A 26,197-nucleotide genomic window follows, 5' to 3' on the forward strand; every position below is an offset into this window, starting at 1 on the left:
GATCTGAGAGTCTAAGTGAGAGAGATGCTGAGACTGGAGTTTCTGAGGCGTTCCCGGGAGTACCAGGGCCTGCTTGAGCTGTGGAACCAAGGTCCAGAGCAGAATCCACGGGAAAGGCGTGGAAGCCAGGCTACAGGGGGTCAGGGTGAGGAAAGGTGCTGACCACGAAGGAAAAGGGAAGTAACATTTGTTCTTAAAAGGGCCAAGGGAGCAGAGAGCTGGGGCCTGGGATGATGGATGCAGGAGACAGCGTGGGCGTCTTAGGCCTCAGGCCATGTGAAGAGGTAAAGAGAGCTGCAAATTGGGAGACGAGGGGACATGAGGTCTAGAGACGTGCATGTGACTGTGCTGGCCAAGTGGGGGACTTCCAGGTCATGCCCCAGAAAGCTCTGAGGAGGTGGCAGTTGGTAAGAAATGGAGAAGAAGGGGCGCCTGGGTGGCTCAGTCGGTTGAGCGGCCGACTTCGGCTCAGGTCACGATCTCACAGTCCGTGAGTTCGAGCCCCGCGTCGGGCTCTGTGCTGACCGCTCAGAGCCTGGAGCCTGTTTTGGATTCTGTGTCTCCCTCTCTCTCTGACCCTCCCCCGTTCATGTTCTGTCTCTGTCTCAAAAATAAATAAACGTTAAAAAAAAAAAAATTTTTAAAAAAGAAATGGAGAAGAAGCCCTGATATGGCCTCCTGGGCGTCACTAATAATAAAGCTACCACTTGTGTGTTTACAAAGTCAAGAGTGGCCAAGTTAAAACCTAAGTCCGGTCATGTCGTGCCTCTGTTATCCTGCACAGTGACCCACGAGGACCCCCGATTTTGTTACTTAAGCATTTACTATCTCTCACCATAGATAGGGCAGGGTATTAGACAGAATCGACATTTGTTCTCTGTTTTATCCTGGCCTGAAGAAGGTGCTCACTGAGCATTTGTTGAATTTAGGCCCCACAGCCAACCTGCTACAGTGCTGTTATTCTCGCTTTACAGGTGGGAAATGGGGGTTCCAGGAGAGTTGGTGGTTTGCTCGAGGTCACACAATGCCTCAGTGGTAGACTGGGGAGTGACTCGCGCCTGTTAGACTCCAGAGCCCGGTGTTTAGCCAACAAGTTTCCAAAAACAGGGGATATCCGAGGAGAAGGCCAGCCTGGGGAATCCCAAGGGCTGGGCCTGAGGGGGTGGGTCTCCTGGAGGGGAGGGGAGGGCAGCTGTAATTTGCACAGAACTGCATTGACGGGGGCGGGTCCAGAGTTGGGTGGGAGTCCTTGTCCCACTTACCCCTTACACCTCTATCTTCTCTCCCTACCGCTCACACTAGGCTTCTTTCAGTTCCCTTTGGTGACACAGCTCCCCCCACCCACATACTCATGCACCCTGGCTTCTACCGGAATCAAGCCTCTCACCACACCCTCAGTCTGCCACCCCAGTCAGGGGAAGTGGGGGCAAGGGCTGGCTTACTGCTGGGAGTAAGGCTCCTGGGGCTGTGGAGGCCAAGTCTCTCTGCTCCTGCGTGGCCGGGCCCCGGTAGGGGGGTGCGGAGGTGGGGTGGGGGATGGGGAGTGATTGCATGGCAGGTGGTCAGGTGCACCCTCACTTCCCCTTTGCTTTTTCTTCACCACAGACAGTGTTGGGAGGCAAGGGGACCCTTCTGTTTTGGAAGAGCCTGAATGATGCTCTCTGCCCCTGCCCCTTCCTCGCCATGCCATGTCTCTGTCCCAGAGTGGTTCTTCGTTCAGGTTCCCTCGGTCTGGACAAGGCAGGACCCTAGTGGAGCTCCCCTATTGCTGGAACCTCGCGCCAATGCTATGAGCTTGGTAATATCATCTCCCCTTTACAGACAGGGAATGAGATTCACAGGACCTGCCCAAGGTCACTTAGCAACAGAGATAGATGCCAGCTCAAGCGTGGTGAACTTCAGGTACACATAGCCCCCGCATGGTTCCTAACAAAGTCAGAGTCTCTAAAAGTCGGGTCCTCACCTGAGCAAGAGGGACAGTGTATAGGGGGCAATGTGCAGAATCCTAGAGTCTCATGGTCCCTCAGACTCTGTGTGGGGCATCTGACAATAAAAGAATTCTCTTGATGGCTATTGTTCCAGATAATTTTTTCTGGACCAAATAGAATATTGTTTATCAAGCATAACTGGTCTCTGGTAAAAAAAAAAAAAAAAAGAAAAAAAAAAAAAGGTTCCCATTTTGTGATGGCCACTTTCAATTAAATGGCAGTTTCATTTTTACAGAAAAAAATATAAAACAATCTACCTACCCACATTTTCCCCATCCACACTTTAAATTTTAAAAACTATGAAATAGTGAAATATGCAGCAGATACTATTAATAAAACCCTTGTACATAATTAGATTTCCATTTTACATTAGGGCTGGGGGTTGGGGGAGAGGGAGAGAGATGCAGAAAAGAAGAAAAAAGACAACACATAGTAAGTAATGACACAGATTAGTAGTAAAGACAAACCCAGGTATTCCTAGAGGGAAAAGGGGAGGGGAGGGGAAGGCCAAAGTTCTGATTCATCAACTAATACTGGATTTGTGAAAAACACAGGAGCCTCTAAACTATAAAGGGCAAACAATACTATCTAGAACTTATATATTTTAGTTGCTATCTAAAATTTGGTCAGTTAACTCGGAAATCTTCATTTATAAATGTTTTTTTAATTACTATAGAAAACAATGAAAAAACAAGAGTAATCCCCGAGTAAGCTGATTCCAGTGGGAATCAGACTTTAAAATAAGAATTTCATAAGGGAAACCAGTGAGGATGAACTCTAGAGCTCAGAAACCCGAGGAAGGAGAGGAAGTCAAGGTAGGCTTTCCAGAGGAGGCCATGCTGAAACAAAATTCGGAGAACAGTCATTATCAAGCAAAGAACGCTCCAGGAGAAGGAACAGGAGGTATGAAGTTTGGGGCCAGTGAGTGAGACCCACTTGTGAAATCAAAGAACGTTCAGAAGACAGATGGATGGTCAAGGTAGCAGTTAAGTGTGGGACAAGAGACCACGCACTGATCCTGAGAGGTCCCAAAGGCAACCAGGGAGGGAGAGCTGGGGCAGGCAGGTTGAGACTCAGAAAAAGGGACAGAATGGCTTGAGGATCCCTGTCTGCCAGCACGTCGAGGAGGGGGGTGTCCGGATCCAGGTGCCAGCAGCTTGGCCCTGGAGCGACCCTCCAAGGAGCGCGGGCGGGCAGGGAGAGGACCGAGAAGCTACCTATCGGTCGGCCCTACCGCGCCCTCGTTCGTACTTTGTTGACGGCCTGTGTCTGACCCGAACTTGAACTCCCGGAGGGCGCGGGCTGGGGAAGTTCCCGGGCCCCGCCGAGCACTTTGGCTTCGTGGGGAGGGGGTCTGGGGCTGTCAAATGACTATTTTGCGGTTCCAGATTGCCGAAGGAGCCCAGTAGTCGGTCCAGGCCACCGCTCGGCCTGCCGTTTCCCCCAGAGGCCTTGGGCAGCCCTGGGGGGCCCGGCCTGGCCCGCTCTGCAGCCCTCAGTCGCCGGGTCAGAGCCGGGGGCGCCCAGGGTGGTCCGGAGGGGCAGGGCGGGGCGCCGCCGGCGCGCAGAGGCTCGGCGGCCGCGATCCAGGGGCGGGGGCGGGTGATGCGGAAGTGCCAGGCGAGCGGGAGGAGCAGCTCCGGGAGAGCGCAGCTCGGCCCCGCCGCCCGGCCCGTGCTCCCGGGCGCAGCCACGCGGGTGCATCGGAGACAGGTAGGTCTCGGCCGCCCGCGCTCCTCTCCGCGCCCTGCGGGCACCGGCCGGCGGCGGGCGGGGAACGGAGGTACGGCGGGCGCGCGGGAGGGGTCCGCGTCCGGCTCCTCCGGGCGCTCTAGCTCCCGCGGTGGCGGGGGGCAGAGGGGGCGCCCACGGCAGGGCGTGCCCCTCCGGTCTGGCGGCCTCCAAGGTGCTTCCTACGTCCGGATCAGCCTGGGGTGCCTCACACCGGCAACCTTCGTCCCTCAGGCACCCGGGGAGCCCGGGGACAGGCGGAGGGGTCACCGCTGCCAGGAGCCCCAGGTCTACTCTGCTGTCCCTCCGTCTCGCCTCCGCAAGGATGGGGAGCGCCCGGGCGCCCGACAGCGGTCTGGCTTGGGTCGTAGAGGGGTGAGCCCCTATTCCCCGCTTTTGCACGCTTCGCATCTCTTCCCCGGGCACCTGCCAATGACAGGAATTCGGGCAGAGTGTGTGGGAAGATGGTGTCGGGTGGAGGCGCCGTCTTTTGACTAGTGGCCGAGAACAAGAGGCACTGACCCTCCTAGCAGAGAAGAATCACGGGGCGCACTTCTTGGACTAGTTTCCTTACATACTTCCCTCGAACTTAAAAACAAAACGAGTCTAAAAGTAGAGGGAAAGTGAGATGACTGTGGCCGACGCGGGTAGAAGGTGCCCGCCACCGCGCGCAGTACTCTCTGGGCAGTCTCTGAGCAGGGGCAGGGGATGGGCGGCGGGCACGGCAGGGTGGGGGAAGAGACAGGGGGCGCCATCAGCCCGCGGAGCGTTCCAAGAGGCAGAAGCTGAGCCCGCGTCCCGGGGGTGGATCCGCGGGATTGGCCGGGGCTCCCCGCGCGCCCCAAACGGGGATAAGTGACCAGGACCTGCCAGGACGCAGGCGGGGCCGATGGAGGAGAATAGAGGGGCAGCAAGGCCACAAGCATCGTCCCGCCCTCCCTGGAACTAGCCGGTGGGGGCGCTAAGGCCCCGTCAAGTGCAGGGAGGCACTGGGAAACCACCCTTTTTTGCCTAAAGGCCTTACTTTGGGGTTTCCCCCTGCGCCCTGGCCTTCCCCTGAAGGAAGCCTAGAGAGGCATCTGGGCCTCAGCTTGTCTCGGGATGTGGTCAACTCACCTGGAGGCGGTGGGATTTAGGGTCACGCCAGGCGCAGGGAACCCTTTGCCTTAGCCCTGAACTTCGTGTGGGATTTACCGGGAGGCTGTGTGAATCAGACAGGTAGCAAGGGGCTTGCTGCTCCTCCCACTACCGGGCTGCAGAGCTCCTCCCCTAGGGGGTCCCTGGTCTCCGCAGGGTTCCGGGCTCCTCAGGTGGTTGGCTCCGGGGATTCCAGGGCCTTGGTGTGAATTGTGGGGCTTTCCTACCCCAGCAGAGGTTCCTGGGCTGCCCTTCTCGATGCTTCACTGTTACAGAATTCACCCATAAGGGCTTTCTCAGGTCCTCAGCAGCCCACACCTTTTCCTTATTTCCATGGAAACTGATGCAGGTTCTTCTGGCTTTCCCCACTCTCCAGGGCTCAAATCCTAGGTGTGGGGGCCGCAGAAATGTCACCCCAAGTCTCCAGAAGGCACACGTGTTCAGCTGTCAATGAGTCAGGGCAGACCCCCTGGTCAAGCCCCGCCTCTACTGAAAAATCAAGTCCTCCCACCGGCAGAGCACAGTGTGGATGGACTTTCTGAGAGCTGTGCTATAGCTCCTGAGGTGCCCGGGAAGTCTGGGCCACTATTTCTACCTGGAGGGAAAGTGGGACGGGGCCCAAACGCATTGAAATTCAGAACTCTTGGCATTAGGATAGTCTGAATCAGATCTAAGCCCACCTCTAGGCAGGAGGAAGCCTCGTTGGGAAACACACTGAGCCTGGGCCTGGTGCACCCGAGGCAGAAGATCTTTCTTTGGCCTGCCTGCCGGATACCCTCCCTTGGCCCTGGCTGCTTGTTATGGGAGCCTTTTCTCCATACTCCCCTCCTTAGAATACCCGAAGCGATTGTGCATTACTGCCGTGAATAATTTCAACATCTTTCTACTGAACAGCACTGCTGGGCCAGGCTAGGCGGCCGGGGAGGGAGTCACCCTAACTTCCTCCTTGCCCTGGGCAGAGAGAGGAGTAGGCCTGTCTGGTGTCCCAGCTCCATCACCCCTGGCGCAGCTGCGGGCCTGACCGTGTCGGGGGCTGGTCGTCAGGGAAGCTTGCCTTCCCCTCTGGGTCACCAGAGCTTTCCTCTGTCCACTTCACATAGCCAGAATGGCAGCTCTTGGTGGCTATCACCGGTCATTCTAGGACCACGGCCTCTCGTCTGAGGATGCGGGTGGGAGCTACAAATACAAATGTGGGTGGGGATGGGTGAGGCCATCCCCAAAGCTGTGAACCACACCAAATGTACAGTGACCGTCAGCGGGGGACTGGGGAATGGGCTACGGGGTGAGGGATTGAGAATTTGGTCTTGGGGACCCAAACGTGAATTTTTCCATGTAGCTTTCCCCCAGTTCACAGTGAGTCAGATTTCCGAGTTGTCTGTTCTGGCCACTTTCATTTCCCCTGGGGCTGGGTGGAGGCTGGTGTAGAAAGGGGAACTGAACCCTCAATCTTTTAAGGCCTGGGGGCAGGGCTGGGGGCTCTCCTAAACTCCCTGTCCTAGCCCAGAGCTGGGCACTGCCCTGAGGAGAGGCCCGCAGATGGAGATGTCTTAGCAGCGTGGAGGTGGCGCTTAGCAACCACAGCCAAAAAGGTACTGGGCAGGGAAACCGAGGCCAGGGCTCCCAGCAGGCCTGGAATGATAGGGTCCAGGCCTGAGAGATCATCTTGGTCAATCTGCCACCTAGGGCAGGCCACCTGGAAGCCCACCTGGGCGTAGGTACCCCCCAGAAACCAGTGGCTCCCAGGCCGAGCCTATTGATTGCATAGCTTTAGCTGTTAACATTTTTTTCAACCTGGGTCTAGTCTGCCTCAGTGGAGGCTGTCCAGGTATTGACTCAAACCCTAGTCCTTTTGTCACATGGTGGTGCCACAAAGGATAGCTCTTGTCCCTACCCACTAATCCAGACGCCCTAGTTCCTTCAGCCATTCCTTCCCTGACAGGCCTGCCCCCCCTTGGACCCTCGCCTGTGTCACAGCCCCAGCGGCCTTCCTCTTATGTCTGGTCTTAACCCCCCTCAGAGGAGAGAGCAGGGCTGGTCGGGGAGAAGTAGCTGGAGGACAGAAGCTTCCAACATCTGAGGTAGATCAGTTGGCTGGTATTTCTCAAGTCCCACTTAAGGCTGCTGCCCTGGTGAGGCAGGAGGTAGACTGAGTGGGCTGATGGGATTTCTCTCAAGATGTCCAGGTGTGGGGAAGCTTCATCCTTGGAGGGAAACTGAGGAAGAAAGGAAGCTCTGAAGAGTGGGTGTGAAAACCCTTCCTCCATTCACATGCTGGGACTTGGTCTTTGGCCAAGTTTCCTAGAAGGGGGCATAGTGAGGGAGTTCTCCGGATAAGGACAGGGAGGGCAGAAGGGGTGGGGAGAGGAGGGGAGCAGGGTGGGGCAGGAAGAAAGCTAAGCAAGGAAGTGGCATCGGCTGCAGATGGCCTTCGGTTTGACCCCACACCGAGCTCTGGAGCGCCTGTTGCACCGGTTTGCCCCATCTGAAGCAAGGGGACTGGCTTTTTGTCCCCGTGTATCAGTCACTCACCGGCTGTGGGCTGCCTAGCCGTGGAGTGAGGCAGCAATGGGCCGCCCTGTGCCTTTTGGGCCGCTGCGGCCTCACGGCAGCTGGGGAATTGATGCCCCACCTGGTAAAGCATGCCTGGCCGGGGCACGCATGCATCCCCTCTATCTGAACCCCACCCCCTCTCCCACCTCCCAAACACAAAGCAGATGCAGTGACCCTGTGACCAGAAAGCTGACAGCTGGAAAAGAGAATGGGCCGTGAGCATCTGGGCAGACCAGAGAGGAAGAGGAAGCCAGCAAATCCCTGGCTTGGCCCCCTGCACATCTTCCTGCTGCAGGGAGCGGCCAGCTGCAGAGCTTCTGATGTCCCCCTCTGGCTTTCTCCTGCAGATCCCTTTGCCATGAACCAGCCGGCCCCCAGGCCTCCCCCTCCACCCCGCCGTGTGCGACTCAAGCCCTGGCTGGTGGCCCAGGTGAACAGCTGCCAGTACCCAGGGCTTCAGTGGGTCAATGGGGAGAGGAAATTCTTCTACATCCCCTGGCGCCATGCCACACGGCACGGCCCCAGCCAGGACGGAGATAATACCATCTTCAAGGTAAGCCCAGGATGGGGGTACTCCTGGACTTCTGATGCACCCCCTCCCTAGAAGAGGACCTCCCCATACATCTTAAACTGACCGCTGTCCCAGCTGCCTTGCTGCAGGCGACCCCAGGCTTGGACTAAGGGGATGCAGGCATAACCACCGTGTGCCTTTTTTTTTTCTAACGGAGCCAAGAGGTGCCCCTAAAGTGTGCTTTAAAAAAAAATTTTTTTTTATGTTTATTTGTTTATGAGAGAGAGAGAGTGTGTGTGTGTGAGAGAGAGCAAGGGAGGAAGAGAGAGAGAGAGGGAGACAGTATCTGAAGCGGGTTCTATGCTGACAGCAGAGAGCCCGATACCGGGCTCAAACCCATGAACTGTGCAATCGTGACCTGAGCCTAAGTCGGACGCTTAACTGACTGAGCCACCCAGGCACCCCTGCAGTGTGCCTTTTTTTAACCTTGTGCCCAGAGCAAGGTGGGGACTGAAAGGCCCCCAGGAGACCTTCCTGTAACTCCTCCTCCTCCTCCTCCTCCCTTTTCTTGTCACTTTCTCATCACACGAGTATGTGTGCAGTGTGCGTGTTTGGAGTGCACATAACAACTATGGATATTTTTTGCTTGTATGTTCAGTTTTCTGCATGTGTGTCTATAAAATTCAAAAATGGAATCAACCTGGAATATCCTGCACTTTTCACCATCCAACATCGGAACCAGCTTTCCTCTGCCCTAAATGCCACGTCACTTTCCGTGACCAGTGCGGGGCTTAGCAGTTTAGATATCCAAACCCAGTTTTTGGACACTTCACATTGCTTAGTGCTTAGTGTTTCAGTGTCGAAGACCCGTTGCCACGGATACCCTCTAAACTCTTACCCTTTGTACATCTTAAATGATTTTCTTTGGGATTAGTTCCTAGAGTTCAACATTGCTGCGTCGAAGAGAATCCTTATTTTTAAACATTTGGATAGGGTCTCCTTAGTCTTTGCAGGTTGATATTTACCCTTTGAAGGTTCTTTTCAAATCCGTTTCTTATTTTTGACGAGGTAACACAATTCAAAATTTAAAAAGTGTAAAATGGTTTGCAGCAAAGTCTCCCTCCCACCCCTGTCTTCAGCCACCCCTTCCCTCCCTGGAGGCAGTTAGTATTGTCAGTGTCTTGTTTATCCTTCCTGAGAGATTTTTGTGCATGTGTGCAGATATGTACCTATCTTTTCTCCTGCTTTTCACAAAATCATAGGTGTATACATACCCTCCGGTACCTCGTATTTCTTGAAGATTATGACGTTAGGATATCAAAAGCCCCCCCCCCCCTTTTTTTTCTTGCTGCCCACTATTCCGTTCTAAGGATTGGCCATAATTTAACTAGTTCCCATTGAGGGACATTTATTTGGGGTCTTCCGCTTTTACAAAGAGTGCTGCAATGAATAAACCTTGTTTATGTGCAGAATTTTGTGCGGATGCTTCTGTACCCCTAGGATAAATTCCTGGAAGTCGAATTGCTACGTTAAAGGGAAGAAACCTTTGTAATCCTGGTATTAACCAACTGACCCTCAAAAATAATACCAACGGCTAAAGTGTATGGAGCCCATCCAAAGTGCAGGCACAGTTCTGAGTGCTTTATGGGCCTTGGAGTCTCTGCTACCACCCTGTGAGGTGGGCACTCTGATGAGGACATCACAGCAAAAAGAGGCAAAGTGACATGCCCCTGGCACAAAGCTGGTGGGTGGCAGTTTCCAGATTCAAACCCGGTCCCACTCCAGATCCTATGTTCTCATCCACCATTCTCCTTAGAGATTTTACCTTATTTACCCTTGCAGGAGCAGTGGATAAGATGCCTTTCAAAGCACTTAGGTTTCCTTTAGTTTCTTGGAGCCCTAAGGGCTGGGAAGGCCTAGAGTCGTATCCCTACCTTGCAGAGGGACACTCAGGTCAGGCTGTGTGTCCCTGAAGGTCTCACTGGCTCAGCAGTGACTCCCAGAGGCCAGGAGGAACTGGGGCTTTGGTGAGGGTCGAGGTTCTCTGTGGTTGCCTTATCTTTTCTTCCTGCCCAGGCCTGGGCCAAGGAGACAGGAAAGTACACCGAAGGGGTGGATGAGGCAGACCCGGCCAAGTGGAAGGCCAACCTGCGCTGTGCCCTTAACAAGAGCCGTGACTTCCGCCTCATCTATGATGGACCCCGGGACATGCCACCTCAGCCCTACAAGATCTACGAGGTCTGCTCTAATGGCCACGCTCCTGCAGGTATCACCCCTGACCCCATGGGCCACCTAAGGAAACTGTGCGGGAAGGCCCAGGGCCCTGGGCCTGCGAGGTCATTACACCCCGGGCTTCCAGGAGTGGCCTGCGACAGACCATTTGTGAGGCCCGGGATGGCTTGGCACAGACCAGGCTTTGTGTCTATCTTGCTCACCTTGCCCTTGTTCTTGGCTCCAGTGAGTGTAGGTCTAGTGGCCTAAGGAGCTTAGTGCCATGGGGTCGGAGAGGTCCTTAGTGATTCCTGGTGGCTGTATGGCCTTCCACCTTCCTGTTTGGGCAGCTCTCGGCAGGGAAGAAGCCACAGCAGGAGCTGCCCCATGGAGCCCTGATGGCCTTCTCCCATCTCCTCCTCCTCCTCCACTGACTGCGTTTCTGTTTTTGTTTTCTCTCCCTGCTCTGCAGAGTCACAGCCCAGTGAGGATTACGCTTTTGGTGCAGGAGAGGAGGAGGAGGAGGAAGAGGAAGAGGTGAGCTCCGGGCCACTCTTGGCAGTGTCTGCCTGCACTGCCATGCTGGGCCTTGTTACGGCCTTTCTGCTGTCCTGCTCTGCTTTAGGATTAAGCGGCCCCTTTCCTCCAGGGCCCTACTGCCCTTTCTGTAGCTCTTCTCTGGAGCTTCTTCTTGGGAGTTCTGATAGGAACACAGTCAGCACCCTGAATCTCCTTAGGGCTTTGTTGGTACAAAACATGACCAGATGTCATCTGACACACCCTCAGGAGTTGGGGCTGAGTAGGTATTACTACCTGTAGAAGGCAGATGAGGAAACAGAGGCCCTGAGAGCTCACTGACCTGCCTGGGAGGGCAGAGCTGGGACTGGAGGCAGGGTCTGGCCTTGCTAAGCTGAACACTGGGGAATTGCCTTTTGTGGTGCTCATGTGTTATTTCTTTAGCATCAGATCAATTCATTAACCTGGCCTCCCTTCTCTCTCTCTGGCCTCTTCCCTTCTCCTTTGCCTGTCTTCTCTTCAGCTCCAGAGGATGTTACCAAGCCTGAGCCTCACAGGTGGGGCTGGGAGGTGGTGTGGTTGGGGGCCTAGAGTAAGGAGAAGCTGCAGGTACCACAGGCACCTGGGAGGGGGCTGAAGGGAGGCCCAGGGCCAAGAGTAGGTGGGCCTAGGGGGCAGTTACCAGAAGTGGCATTAAAGCTCTGTTTGCCCCCACCCTCTATAGAAGCAGTGCAACCTGGCCCCCCCATGGCACCCTATTCCTTACCCAAAGAGGATGTCAAGTGGCCACCCACTCTCCAGCCACCTGTGGTGCTGGGCCCTCCTGCACCAGACCCCAGCCTCCTGGGCCCCACCCCTGGCAACCCTGCTGGCTTTGGGGAGCTTCTCCCTGCGGTCCTGCCGAGCCTGCAGCCTGGGTCCCTGGCTGCCAGCCTGCCCCCCACAGGCGAACAACTCCTGCCCGACCTGCTGATCAGCCCCCACATGCTGCCTTGTAAGGACCCACAGGAGAGCTGGGGGTGGGGGGGTGGGGGGTGGTTGCTGTGTCCAAAAACAGTGCTGGGGGGGGGGGGGTTGGTTTGCAAGAAGGGTGGAGGATGAAGAGCAAAGATGCTCAAGCCAGTCCCTCCTTGGGTGGGGGGAGATCTAAGTGGGAGAGCTGACGAGATGGCCTGGCTGCTGGGCAGAGAGCAAGTCAGTGGGCTGCAGAATGAGGCGGCACAGGGCTCACAGACTGGGTGGGCCTGCCCTCTGCCCCACAGTGACTGACCTGGAGATCAAGTTCCAGTACCGGGGGCGGCCACCCCGTGCCCTCACCATCAGCAACCCACAGGGCTGCCGGCTCTTCTACAGCCAGCTGGAGGCCACCCAAGAGCAGGTAGAGCTCTTTGGCCCCGTGAGCCTGGAGCAAGTGCGCTTCCCCAGCCCTGAGGACATCCCCAGCGACAAGCAACGCTTCTACACAAACCAGTTGCTGGATGTCCTGGACCGCGGGCTTATACTCCAGCTGCAAGGCCAAGATCTGTATGCCATCCGCCTGTGCCAGTGCAAGGTGTTCTGGAGCGGGCCCTGTGCCTCAGCCCACGGCTCACAGCCCAACCCCATCCAGCGGGAGGTCAAAACCAAGCTCTTCAGCCTGGAGCATTTTCTCAATGGTGAGGGACCCACATTATGTTCCTCCTGGCTTCCTGTCGCCCGGGAGCATGGTTCTAGCCTCTAAGGGTCTTGATCTTGCTGCAGAGCTCATCCTGTTCCAGAAGGGCCAGACCAACACCCCGCCACCATTTGAGATCTTCTTCTGCTTTGGGGAGGAGTGGCCTGACCTCAAACCCCGAGAGAAGAAGCTCATCACTGTACAGGTATACCACCATCTCCTCTCTCAAGCCCCCACTCTGCTTTGGCTTGAATATTGGGAAATCCTGGGGCTCAGCTCTTGCCCCAGGGTGGAGGCTCAGGGCTCTCTGAGCAGTGTGAACTTGGCGGCCAAAGATAATCAAGGCCCAGGGCTGTCCACACGTAACCAGCCTTTGTATGAAGGAGAAATTGGTAGCCCTTCTTCCTGATGGATGCCTCAGGCACAACTAGATTTGACAGTCCCGCCAAGGTTCTCCTGTCCCTCTTTGCCTCCCAGGTGGTGCCTGTAGCAGCTCGGCTGTTGCTGGAGATGTTCTCAGGGGAGCTTTCTTGGTCAGCTGATAGTATCCGGCTACAGATCTCAAACCCAGACCTCAAAGACCACATGGTGGAACAGTTCAAGGAGCTCCATCACATCTGGCAGTCCCAGCAGCGGTTGCAGCCTGTGGCCCAGGCCCCTCCTGTGGCAGGTCTTGGTGCTGGCCAGGGGGCCTGGCCCATGCACCCAGTCGGCATGCAACAATGAGACTGCGGATAGTGACTGGCATGGGCTTCCCAGGTGTCTGTGTGGATTCATGTGGAGGTGCAATGGCCCCAGTTGGCACCTGACTGGCTTGCAGGTCCTCTTTCTGGGTCTTCTGGAAGTGGATTTGTGCTAAGGAGAGGCAAGAGAGCTCTGTGTTCCAGGCTCTCCTCGCAGCATCTGAGGGAAGCTAGAAGCCACTTTTGCTTTCAGGGCTCAGTCTTCCTGGATGTGCCTCGCCTCTGCTCACTCTGGAGGAACTCCGCCATCAGCCCCGGTGAGCAGAGAACTCCCCCAATCCTAGGGGCCTAGCCGAGAGGGATCTGTCCCAGAGTGGCCCACCCTTGTGGTTGCCCCCCAATTCCTCAGGCAAAAACAGTCAAGTGCTGTGGGCCATGCTCTCTCAACAGGGCATGGGCCTGATCTGATTTGGGGGTTCCCTAGTTTGAGCCTCACACCCTCATATCTGAGACAGATATGCACATAGGTATTCTACCAGATGCTTAAGGCTGGCAGCTACCTCCTTGAAAGAACATGGAATAGAAGTGGAATTTTATGTATTTTTCAATTAATAAATATTGAAAAGATCCAGTCGCTTCCATGCTGTTCTACCAGGCCCGATTTCTGATATCAGCTGGCTCTATTTCCCCTAGCACCTGCCCTCCATCTCTGGGGCCATGACACAGGGCGGGTCTGCCTTCTAGGCTGATGAGTCAGTAGGGCGCCAGGAGCACTGAACTGGCTGGCTTTGCTTTCCAGGAGGAAGCTAGCTGAAGTAAGGGTGTGGATTTTTAAATGTATGCAGCCTAAGATCCTGTCCAAGTCAAACTCTGAGTACAACCGATGTTATGCAGGAAGGTTTGTTTCGTTGGTTTCAATATTAGATAGAGCTCTGCAGTCAAGCTTATTAGCTTAAAACCCAATTACTTTAACATACTGAATGATCCTATTGATATAAAACTAAAGAAAATGCAAACTAATCTACAGTGACAGAAAGCAGATCAGTGCCTACTTGAGCATGGGGTGGATGGTAAGAGGCATGAGGAAACTTCTGGGAGTAAAGGTATGTTCACTATCTTGTGTTAATGGTTTCATGGGTGTATCCTATGTCAAAGCTTATCAGCTGTATAACTTCAATATGTGCAGCTTATTCTATGTCAAGCATACTGCAATACAGGTTTCTTTTTTTCAAAGACCAAATATTGTACTCGGTAGGTTAGGAATTAATCCATCTACTTGGGTGGCCACAGGAGAAAGAATATACGTACCACAAATGTAGCATGAGCTTTAGGGTGAACTAGAAGAATAAAAGATGCAGAATGAGCCACTCCCCTGAAATATGAAGGGTCCGTGGCACCAAGAGCAGGGGCCTGCTGTTTAAACTCCATAGGCAGCCGTCTACCAGGTAGTGGCTAAGACTGCTCACTCGTGTCGTCTAGCTGTGTCATTTCAGAGCTCTGAGGCAGTAAAAGGAAGGAAAAACAAACACTGATTAAATTTTAAAAATTTATTTCTTTTCTTTTTTTTTTTTTTGTTTGTTTTGTTGCTGTTGATTTGTTCTTGAGATGGCTGTAACACCAGACAGAACAGTGCCCTCAAATCTAACACCTGTGCAGGGCTACAACTCCTTTAAAACATTAAGATCAGCTTTGGGCTTCCCTCTCCCGCCTCACCCCCCAACAAAGTCAAATAATTTCCACATTTTTTAGTAAAATACAGTTAGCCCTGTAAACACTTTCCCTCATATTTCCCACCCACCCTCCTTTTCCCCTCTCTCCTGTCTGTGGGTGAAAAATTAAAAAAAAAAAATTCTTAAAAAAACCTAAAACTCAGAATATACATTTATATCCCACTCACCCTAATTTTGGCTGATGACAACCCACTGTGGATTGGAAGTGGATTTAGAGATTGGATAGAGTCAGGGTTGGGATATACATGAATTTTGGCCCTCACAGGTCCTGGTATCACTGATGTGACCATGATATAAAACAAACAGGCTCCTCGTCTGAGCAACTCTAGAGGTGGGAAGAAACGCTGGGAGAGTGCGGTAAATTTCTACTCGTTTTCGTTAAAAGAGGAGGGGGAAAGGGCAAGAAGGGAGGGTGGGAGAGAAAGAGAGGAAAAAAACAATAGAAAACCTTAAGAGAGGATCCTGACCCTTTTCTTCCAATTGCAGCGATTTCATCTGAATTCCCATTTTCCCTAAGTAAATGGTTTCTGCTTCATAAAAATTTGTACTTTTATTTTATTGTATGTGCACATGCATGTTAGCATGTGTGTGTAGGTACGTGTGTGCATGTGTGCATGTCACTGCTGCCAAGTGAACGTTTCAGTTCTGGTTTCAGTTTAGTTTTCCTTTTTTTTGTTTCCTTTTTTATTTCTTTAAAATTACTTTTCCTTTTGAAACAAGTTCACCAGGAAACCAGCTCCCCTCCCACCACACCGGACAGGCCACAGCCATCTTTTTTTTAAACCGCGCTGATTTTCCCTCACACCCCCAAACAGGAACTCCTCAGGATGGCCTCTGAAGGCTGGAGTCTCTCCCTGTCTGGCGGGACGCCCTGGTGGCGGTGAAGGCCCCTCCGCCACAATGGAGGTTTCTGATTGTGGGACACAGTCTGGTTTTTGTTTTCTTCCTGTCTTCTAATTAAAAAAGACATTCCTGACAAAAGAGAGGAAACAGTCAATAATTGGGGTCCAGGACATAGTAAGCTTCTTACAAAGTCAAGGCAGACGTTTCTCTACTTGCTCAGGTACCTCATTCTACCCTCTGCAACAAGGACTCAGTTTAAAAAAAAAAAAAAAAAGAAGTTGGATGCTTTACTTGTGATTTCAAGACAGCTTCTGCTTTAACGATACAGTCTGCAGCCCTTTTCTGATTCTGAGTGTGCTGTGGAAACTAGGGAATGTATGTTGGGGGTAGAGCGAACCAACAGGTCCAGGCTGCCCACCCCAAACCAACCACAAAATATCGATTTCAGTGTGTTTATATACTGGGGTTTCATGCAAGAGTTTAGCCTGAAGGAAGACTCTGCCTGCTCACAAAATTTAAAAACCACTGATTTAGTCTGTATGAAAAGGTACTATGTAAAAGTATGAAGTACCATGGTTAAAAGTGAGGACTCTGGCACCACAATGTCCACACCTGAATCGTAGCTCTATAAATTACTGACTGTGACAATCACGCAAATCGTTTAACATTTGGAACCTCTATTCCCCTGTAAAATGGGAATAAAAACGGTCACTAACTCACAGAACCGCCCGAGGATTATCTTATAAAGCACTGGAAACAGTATCTGACCCACAGTAAAGGCACCATAAACGTTAGCTATCAACATTCATAGCTGTCCACTGAGAAGCCTGAGTGTATCAATGTTAGCTATTCCTGACACTGCAAAACTTGAAGATCCCAGATGATATCACTACTTATTAAAGAACCAAAGTTTAGAAATAATTTCTGGTGTGGTTAGGCACTGCTGAAGAGTCCCTTAATCTACTGGTGCATTTAATAACAGAAACCGTCAGGGAGGTGCTGCACATTCATTGAGAATTGCCTCCTGGGAGAATAAATTCTGCCTAAGACATCAAAGGTGGGGCTTAAGAGGAGAGCTGCCTTTCTTCTCTCAGTGAAGAAATTGGCACCCAAATCCCACTACCCAGTGCTTTCTGTCCTCAGTTAAGCTTCTTGCTTTACCTCAGAACGAGTGTTAGGAAGCACATGGGAGAAAAACTGATGATCAAGAGCTAGACAAAGAGGCTTTCCTACACCTTTCCTATACCTCTGGCCTTGGTCATTTCAGCATTCAGACGATAAAAGTGATAAAAACCTGGCATTTCAGCATCTAGACTATAAACGTGGTAAGAATAAGTATCTTTGCTCATTGATCTAGAAGGTCAATTTTAGGAAAATGGTGTCAGGTAATCACAGTCGAAATAGGTCAGCACTGTTTTCACCAAGGTAGCCAGGTTAAAAAATACTTAATTCGTTTAATATACACATTTACCACCCTAAAATGTCTGTAAGAAGATTACAGGAAGATTTTTATTTATTTATTTATTTTAGCTCTTCTATAGTAACTTTCCTGTGGGGGTGAAGACGGCATGCAAAAGCAGCTGACAATACTGGCTGCCTTAGCCCAAGAAAATCAGGGCCCTGCATTTCCTAGCTGTTCAGCAGTGTTAAACTGTTAAGTCCTTCCCTGACCAGCTATAGTATAAGTCCCATGATGGACATTAAAACCTACGTCATCCCCAAGCATTCCTGACAGCCAGGGAAAAAGGTGAGACACTCACCTGGGTGACAGGCACAGTGCAGGAGCGTGAGCTATCGAAACAACCTGGTGAAGTCTCGCAAGGCCCAGCAAACTTGTTTACATTCCTCAGCACTGGAAAAGAAAAGGCAGGATGGTTCCCTGACTCAGGAGAAAGATACAATATGCTGAAAAACAACCGCAACACTGAAGTACACAGAGAAGGATCTCAGCTCTGCTTGGAGCTCTCTCTACTGTCTCTTGACTGCTTCTGATCTTTCTGTAACTCAAAGGCAAATACTAACTACTGCATATGAGAATAATTATATGCTGTATGCTTTCCAAAGAGTGTATGGAGAAAAACTGCCAAGGTTTGAATCTTGGGTCCACCTCTCTTGGGCGAGTTACCAAGCTGCTTCAGTTGCCGCATCTATTACTGACCTCATAATGTCTGGAGGATTATATCAGTTCGACACTTCGTTGAAGTCCCTGACATAAACACAAGAAAGCCAGAACTCCCAAGTAAAAAAGCAAGCATATCCACCTAAGGCTGATAATTTTAACTCTACAAGCTGAACTAAGAGAACCTGGTTTCCTCGTTCTCTTCCAAAGGCAGATTTTGTTTACAAAGCCCAGTCCAGCAACTAAGCCTCTATCAGTCATTGATTTTCTAGTTGAACAGGCTGCTCAGGGTTTCCTCCTGTGGGAGGAGAAGGGAGAGGAGATAGGAAAGGCTTAAGACATGTAGAAAGGGAGAAGGAGGAAGCAGGACTTGGTCCTTAGGCAAGCAGTGAGATGGGGTTTGAATAGCCCAATATTCATCTGACCCTGTTTTTTCAAAAGGCCTCTTTTGTCCAAAACAGTCACCAAGAAATCAGTTGATGCTCGCTTCATTCTTTTGTTGTCAGTCTGCATAACCAGTGTTGGTAACTAAACACAAAGCTAAGCTAAAAACAGTGGAAAAGGAAGTACTTCCTAATACGCTCATCCTTCTGCAACCCTCTCTTTGGCTCAGAAAAACTTAGGAACCACAGACTCCCACCTAGGGTTCATCTTCAGAAGAAAAGTGCTCTCTCCTTCTCTTAACAGTTAAACACCCGGGAAGGAACTGCTAACAATGACTCCACAGAGAAGAAGGTGGAATGAGAACTATCCCCTTAGTGCCTACATCTGGATTTCCCCACCTATTATAAGGTCTGAAATATCATTATGAACCTTGATTTAGACTCCAGGATTCGATTCGACAGAATATTCTAGAAACTTTCTTCCAGTCTCTCTTCATCTTAACAATGTAATGAAAATGATGAAGTCTTCTGGGTTTATTGAAATTCTGCCATTTGTGAATTTAACATGTTTCAAATACAACCATTACCTTCCTCAGTCTATTTCCAAATCAATACTGACTACAAAGGAGGTAGTTGGGGCGGCGAGCACATATCACTCACGCTTCCACTGTCACAAAGGAAAAAGATGTGTAACCCAAAAGAAGCCACTGTGAGGCATTCTATTGTAACAAACTACGATAACAGGAAACAGTTAAACCGTGGGACAGCAATGGGGACTGAAGATTCTTTTGCTATCCTAAAGCCTTATGTGTTTTAAATTCGACCCTTCTCGAACAGACAGCTTGGTTTAATCTGGAAGAGCACGATAACTCCACTCCTTGCCTCTCTTGTGACACAGGAGGAAAAGTGCCGAAACCAAAATGCAAGCACAGAGATCTGTGGTGAGCCAGGGTGAAGGAGGGGTAAGGCCAGCATCTCGAACCAGCTCAGCTCCAATCCTAGTCCTGTGGGCAAGTGCTCTGGTGTCCGGAGCTGCAGCCAAATGTTTAATGTGTCCTTCCTTGGTGATTAAGCCCAAAGAAATGAATTTTTTTAAAAAAGAAAAACGTAAAAGCCAGAAGTATTTTGTTTTCTGCCTCAAACCTTCTGGCAATTATTTTCCATTTCACTCATTTAAAATGGCCACTATTTTTCTAGGTTCTATTTTCTGGCTTCCAGTCCCACAATTCCAATCCTTTCACCATACTTCTGAATACTTTTATGGTGACCATTCCTCAAACCCCATAATCCTAGTAGCGGTTTGCTGAGAAATGCAGCCCTTTTCACCCAATGTTCTGGTGCATAATGGAGAGTAACCAGGCTCTAACTAACAACTTGAGCAAGAAGACAGCCCCATACTGGCCTCTAACTCTAGTGTCCATGCTTCCTTTTATTCAACATCTTCTGACCTTGAGATCATCATGCAAGTGATAAGAGTCAGAGAATAAACACCAACATAGAGAAATGGGAAATGATGGCAGGATTTCTTCTAGTCATAATTAGTGGTGCTTGGAGACCAAGAATGATTATTGCAGAATGAAAAGCCCCAGCAGAAGCTGACCAACTAAACATGTTAGGGAATTAATTAATTACCAGTACTATGTGAAAAACAGGCTTGGACTTGCTGAAATGAAACTGAACCAGTTTACCTTCCCTGCTAGAATGGCAAACAAAGCAACATGTTGAGGCAGGAGTTACAGGACCTCAACTTCAAAAGGGAGACTGAGTCATGCATGGAACAGAAGGTTCAAGGGCAACGTGCATACTAGAGAAAGAGAATTACTATGAGGAGGTGAGCAATCTCAAACCTTTTCTCTAGCACCTTAACATTACAACTTCTGTTCATTTCCCACCACTGTCACAGCCTACTATAGGAGGAGCTGCAAAACTTGTTCAGCGGTGAGAGATCAAGTAGGCCAAGTTGGTAGTGCATCTTCATTTCCCCCTATCACAGGGCAAAGATCACAGATGTTTTTGTTTGTAACATTGCATTGTTTGGGTTCCTTTTCCGTGCCCCTCAGTTCTCCTTAAGTTAGGGAATTCCATGACTTTTCTGACTTTCTCTATCATTCTATTTGTCACAGATTAACCCAGATAAGGGAATACAGGTTTGGTGGAGACTTATTTTAGAATGTGTGGGTGGTTGCCTTAGAGCTGTCAGGAGACATGCTCCGGCTAGCTTTGTAAGTGCATAATGACATTCCAGCAGGTTCTTTTCCATGGAGAAAGTTAACATTCACTGATCACCTACTACGTGACAAATCTTCAGATTTCCATGTGGTATCTCATAATAACCCTTGTGAATAAGATAGGTATTACTAACCCTATTTTGCAGATGAATAAGCTGAAGTTCAGTGACAACATTCAAGCCAACAGCCTTGACTGTAAGCCTAGTCCTTTGAAGGTTCTCTCCCCAGACTCCCATTTGCTTTATGGAAATTAGAGCCAGTCTGATCCTGCTCTTCTACTGACCAATACTAGATGGAATACAGCAAAAAATAGCAGAAAGAAGCCACACTCTTTCTCCTGAGACAGCTTGTAGGTGGAATTCTACTTCTACTGTGAAGACTCATAGTGAAAAGAACATAATTTTGTGAAGTTATCCCAGTCAATACACACCTATCTAGAAAAGGGGAAATTCCCTTCTTCTGCCAAAATGTGGCATGAAGGTAGTCACATGCTATGTTTCAGTCATGCATGTCACTTGATCTGTGGCTAAAAGTCAGTTACTTTGGGGACATGATGTTAAGACACTTAGTAAGCTGCAAAATAACATCACTCATAGGTTTGGGATTTTAACAAATTAACACAATTACTGGAGAAACTCCGGGAGATGAGAAAGTAAACCATTTTGCAAAGTAAGATTAAGAAATCAAGTCTCAGAAAAGAAAAGTAACCCCTGTACCATTGCCTAACCTTTATTTTCTTCCCCCTTTAAAAACTAGGTCTGGGTTATTTATAAAAGTATACCACATGCTCCTGAAAAAAAGTAGAGAAAGTTATGAAATAAAAAGTGAAAAGTCTTCCCTCCTCTCCGATCCTGGTCCTAGCTGTGTATCTTTCGAGAAATTTACTATGTATATGTATAATATATACAATAAAACAGCTTTTAAAAGTGCAAGTTGGGGGGTGCCTGGGTGGCTCAGTCGGTTAAGCATCCGGCTTCAGCTCAGGACACGATCTCGCGGTCCGTGAGTTCGAGCCCCGCGTCAGGCTCTGGGCTGATGGCTCAGAGCCTGGAGCCTGCTTCCGATTCTGTGTCTCCCTCTCTCTCTGCCCCTCCCCCGTTCATGCTCTATCTCTCTCTGTCTCAAAAATAAACATTAAAAAAATAAATAAATAAAAAATAAAAGTGCAAGTTGAGGGGCACCTGGGTGGCTCAGTCGGTTAAGCATCCAACTTTGGCTCAGGACATGATCTCATGGTTCCTGGGTTTGTGCTAACAGCTCAGAGCCTGGAGTCTGCTTCAGATTCTGTGTTCCCCCCCATCCCCTGCCTCGACCCCCTCCTGACTCGAAAATAAATAAACATTAAAACAATAACAACAACAACAACAAGAACAACAACAACAAATAAAAGTCTTTAGGGGCACCTGGCTGGCTCAGTTGGTGGAGCATGTGACTCTTGATCTTGGGGTTGTGAGTTTGAGCCCTACACTGAGTGTAGAGATTACTTGAAAATACATACATATCATACATGAAAATTATATTAAGAAAAATAAAGTACAAGTTTGTTCATTTATAGATGCATCAAAAAGACTATAATACTTAAACTATAAAATGTTACTGAAAGAAATTAAAAACACCAATAAATGTAAAGACATCTCATGTTCATGGACTGGAAGACTTAAATTGTTAAGATGTCAATACTACTCCAAGCAATCTATAGATCTGATGCAATCCCTATCAAAACTTCTAATGACTTTTTTTGTGAAAATAAAATAATCTACCCTAAAATTCACATGGAATCTCAAAAGACCCCGAATAGCCAAGATAATCTTGGACAAAGAACAAAGTTGGAGGTCTTACACTTCCCAATTTCAAAATTATTAGAAAGCCATAGTAATCAAAACAGTATGGTACTGACATAAAGAGATCAATGGAATAGAGGAGAGGGCCCAAAATAAATCCCTTGCATATATGCTCAAATGATTTTCTTTCTTTTTTTTTTTTTAATTTTTTTAAGGTTTATTTTTGAGAGAGAGAGAAGAGAGCGAGCGAGCACAGGCGGGGGAGGGGCAGAAAAGAGAGGGAGACATAGAAAGAATCTAAAGCAGGCTCCAGCCTCTGAGCTGTGAGATCATGACCTGAGCTGAAGTCAGACGCTTAACCGACTGAGCCACCAGGCACCCCTCAAATGATTTTCAATAAGGGTACCAAAGACCATCCAGTGGGGAAAAGGACAGTGTTGAGAATTCTTCTCAATCCAAAAGAACTGAAAGCAGGATCTTGAAGAGATATTTGTACACTTATGTTCATAGCAGCATTACTTACAATAGCCAAGAGGTAGAAGCAGTCCGAATGTCCATCAACAGATGAGTGAATAAATAAAATGTAGTATATACATAAAATGGAATGTTTTTCAGCCTTAAAAAGGAAGGAAATTCTGACAAATGCTACAACATGGATGAACCTTGAGAACATTATGCTAAGTGAGTCACAAAAGGACAAATACCATATGATTTCACTTGTATGAAATATCTAGAGTAGTCAAATCATAGAAACATAAAGTAGAATAATGGTTGATGGGGACTAGGGGACAGGAAGAGAGGGGGCTGTTTAATGGTTATAGTTTCAGCCTTACAAGATGAAAAAAAATTCTGGAATTGTGCAACAATGTGAATGTATGTAACACTACGAACAGCACACTTAAGAATGGTTGAATGGCTGAAACGGTAAATTCTATGGTATTTTATGACAAAATGTTTTTAAATTGTCAGTACAAATTGGGTTATATGATACTGTTATTTTTTCCCCTGTATCATACACTTTCTATATCATCACATGCATATTCTTGCATCTTTTTTTAGTGCCTGTTTAGTTACATTCTATTAATTATTCTCTCTTGATGGGCAATTAGAATATTTCCAGTGTTTTCACTATCACCAAACCTTACTGTAACACACATTATCAGACCTATAAATCATTCCACCACTGTATGAATATAAGTCAATACCTAAAGGAGTGTCTGGGTGGCTCAGTTTGTTAAGCAATCTCACTCTTGATTTTAGCTCAGGTCATGAGCTCATGGTTCGTGAGATGGAGCCCCACGTCAGGCTCTGTGCTTACAGTGCGGAGCCTGCTTGGGATTCTCTCTCTGCCCCTCCCCGGCTCACGTACATGTGCACGCTCCCTATCTCAAAATATTAGAATTTCAGTATCTTTAGGCGTGGCGAAAATTTTCCAACTCACTGCAGCTTACATCATCTACGTTTCACAACTAATGCTTCACCTATTCACATCTGCATTCCTGACACCTGAATATGGATGAGAACAGAGAAGGACTTCAGAAAGATAAAGACAGATCTTATGAAGGGCAGTGGGCTGCTCAATGCACTTTTCTTTTGGAAGAAATAATGCTTCCACTTACCCATTAAGATCTGATACCAGTTAATACATTTGTACAGTAAAACTGATGCACACCTATACAGCATGATGATATGTCCCCCCCCAGACTGGTTTCTTTCTAATGCCAATTTGTGCAATTCAATGTAAACAGACAGTAAATTGTGAGTTTACAAAGGCACACAAGAAATATACTCTTAGGTAAATTTGGTATGAGAAACAAAGATGTATTTTTTCCTGCACACCTCCAGCTTCTGTTTATATTCCTTAAAAAGACAAAAAAAAACCCCAAAACCCCACATCACTCACCTAGTGACTTGTTTGTGGAAATCTGTAAGTTGTTTGTGTGTCACTGTGACGGCTCCCACGGTTGTCTCCTTTGGCAAACCTTTCAAGGAATTCTCTAACCATCGACAAAAAGTCTGTGCAGAGAAGAGGGTTAAGAGTTATAAGAGGAGACAGGACTTACTCAACTGGACCCTACAAGTAATAACAAAGACTCACAGGTTTTTCTTAGCAGCATTAGTTCTTCCAGACTTGGAAGCAAGTAAAGGAATTAACAAAGCAGTACTATCTTTAGGCCTTTCAAACCTCTGGGGTTTGGAACAGTTTGCAAAGGAAGGCAAACCTAGACTTCCATTCAAAGAAGTAGTAGCAGGCATCATTTCAGAAAGAGCCCTTCTACTTTGGAAGTGAAGTCTTTTCTGGATGATGCTACTGCTCTATTCCTATCATTAAACTTCTGCCAGAAGTTTAATGATAAACTTTTTAATTTCAAAAAAATTAAACAGCTGCCAGAAAACTCTTTGGTGAAAAAGTCAAAGGCAAAAGTTCAGTACCACAAAAAGCAAGGGCAAAAAGTACAGTAAGTAAACATGTCAAAATTATATATACATAATATAATATAAATCCAGAGCCCTAAGGATTTTAAGGTCATCTCTCTTAGGAGAACAGTCATTTCCAGTCACTTCTTTATGATACCTACCTGTACTGAGTCAGAAAATTTTGTTGCTCACTCTGGTTGCTATTTAAAAGAATATTATTTACTATCTGAGCATAACCTGATAGTAACCTGTCTGCCCCTATTCCCCTTACTTCCTTCCTCTTCAAACTAATAATCAAAATTCTAGAGACTTCCTCTGGGTTCTTATTTTCAATGAACTGTTTTTCTTTGAGTCCGCTCTAATTTTTCATGCCTTTCTTAAATAGGATGTATACTTTGGTCAGTTTTCAGCAGCAAGATAACCTTTTTTATAACTAAACTTTTACATTATATATTCCCCCGATATGTTGACTTATGATAACAAACCAGAGCAAAAGTAAATATTCCATTATAAATGCTTAAGAAGTATCGCTCTCCAAATGCTGCCCCCAAGAAAGACAACACTCTACTAAAGATAAAAACACACAGGGAAAAGAGATACAGGAAGAACGCTTAATTGATAGTTTTGGCATCCAAAAATAGCCTGTGAGTTAACTACAGTACACCCCCAAACAAGAACAATAAGAAACAGAGCACCTGGGTCCATTAAGCGTCTGATTTCGGCTCAGGTCATGATCTTGAAGTTCGTGAGTTCGAGCTCCACGTCAGGCTCTGTGCTGACAGCTCAGAGCCCGGAGCCTGTTTCAAATTCTGTCTCCCCTCTGCCCCACTCTGCCCCTCCCCAGCTTGCACTCTCTCTCTCACTCAAAAATAAATAAACATTAAAAAAAAAAAGAACAGTAAGAAACTAAACTAAAAAGCAAAAACTAGCTAGCACACAATGGGTTTCAGCATCATCTGAAAAATTTGGTTGGAAACAATGAATAAATTTGCCAGATGGGTATCCAACAAAGAAAAGGAAGAACAGAGGTAAGAGTTTAAATAGTTTATTCAAGTCACAAGCAAAGATGATATGCCATCTTCTACTGAAGAATTTGTGTGAATTTTGGAAATGGTATGACTATGAAAGTGCTCAAGAATGCAAATTTTCGGGTGCTTAGGTGGCTCAGTCAGTTGAGCGTCTGACTTGATATTGGTTCAGGTGGTAATCTTGCAGCTGTGAGATGGAACTCCATGCTGGGCTCTGCTGAGCGTGCGGCCTGCTTGAAACTCTTTCCCCTCCCCACCACTCGTTTTCTCTCTCTCTCTCTCAAAAATAAATAAACTTAAAAAGAAAAAGAATGTAAATTTTCTTTGGGTTTACATCATTAGAATTTTAATCAGTTGTTGGGGTACAGGCAACCCAAATTTATGTAAGAGTTCCTTTACAAAAACTCCGTTTCAGGTTGATATTTATATAAAACAATCACTTTAAATTTCTTGACACACATTCTGTGGGTATCTATACAGTAAACTCTTAAGAGCCTATGGCTATCTGGTTTTTGTTCCTGCTTAACCTTGCTGTTCTAATTTTCTTCTTCTGTTAGCACTTAACCACATGTTTAGAAATCAAGAATGTTTTTATAAAGTTAAATTTACAAAACAAGTTTTGTTAGTTGGGAACCAAGTATATTTGTAAAAAAGTGAAAAGAGCATGCAAATTTTTTTTCTCATGT

At 48.3% G+C, this 26,197-nt stretch overlaps 2 protein-coding genes across 6 annotated transcripts in view; one reads left to right on the forward strand and one right to left on the reverse strand.

Annotated features, from left to right (window-relative positions):
- The first annotated feature begins 3,375 nt into the window (after positions 1-3,375).
- On the forward strand, positions 3,376-14,096 carry IRF5 (interferon regulatory factor 5). 3 transcript variants are annotated; one of them, XM_060633099.3, is made up of 9 exons: positions 3,376-3,701; positions 7,754-7,959; positions 9,994-10,183; positions 10,601-10,665; positions 11,168-11,201; positions 11,369-11,638; positions 11,907-12,299; positions 12,385-12,503; positions 12,776-14,096. In XM_060633099.3, the coding sequence occupies exons 2-9, from the start codon at positions 7,765-7,767 to the stop codon at positions 13,022-13,024; spliced, it is 1,515 nt and encodes a 504-aa protein (XP_060489082.1). In that variant the 5' UTR covers positions 3,376-3,701; positions 7,754-7,764; the 3' UTR covers positions 13,025-14,096. The 3 variants fall into 3 exon arrangements, with proteins under 3 accessions (XP_060489082.1, XP_060489083.1, XP_078295830.1); XM_060633100.3 differs by lacking the exon at positions 3,376-3,701 and adding an exon at positions 6,239-6,445; XM_078439704.2 differs by lacking the exon at positions 3,376-3,701 and adding an exon at positions 6,678-6,934.
- Positions 14,097-15,371: 1,275 nt separating this feature from the next.
- TNPO3 (transportin 3) overlaps positions 15,372-26,197 on the reverse strand; it is a 75,675-nt gene continuing 64,849 nt past the window's right edge. For all 3 annotated transcript variants that reach the window (XM_060633095.3, XM_060633096.3, XM_060633097.3), the window contains 3 exons: positions 23,969-24,081; positions 17,315-17,406; positions 15,372-15,683 (listed from right to left, as the gene is read on the reverse strand). In XM_060633095.3, coding sequence (XP_060489078.1) covers positions 17,346-17,406; positions 23,969-24,081 — 174 coding nt within the window. In that variant the 3' untranslated portion in view covers positions 15,372-15,683; positions 17,315-17,345. The remainder of the gene's footprint in view (positions 15,684-17,314; positions 17,407-23,968; positions 24,082-26,197) is intronic.

This window comes from Panthera onca, chromosome A2 (assembly GCF_046562875.1).
Source record: "Panthera onca isolate mPanOnc1 chromosome A2, mPanOnc1 haplotype 2, whole genome shotgun sequence".
NCBI lineage: Eukaryota > Metazoa > Chordata > Mammalia > Carnivora > Felidae > Panthera > Panthera onca.

Bases quoted from the DNA above. Each gene is read 5' to 3' on its own strand.
- IRF5 (XM_060633099.3), top strand. From the start codon at position 7,765: ATGAACCAGCCGGCCCCCAGGCCTCCCCCTCCACCCCGCCGTGTGCGA. The intron at 7,960-9,993 runs GTAAGCCCAGGA...CTTCCTGCCCAG, and splicing joins GAGATAATACCATCTTCAAG to GCCTGGGCCAAGGAGACAGG. The intron at 10,666-11,167 runs GTGAGCTCCGGG...TCTTCTCTTCAG, and splicing joins AGGAGGAGGAAGAGGAAGAG to CTCCAGAGGATGTTACCAAG.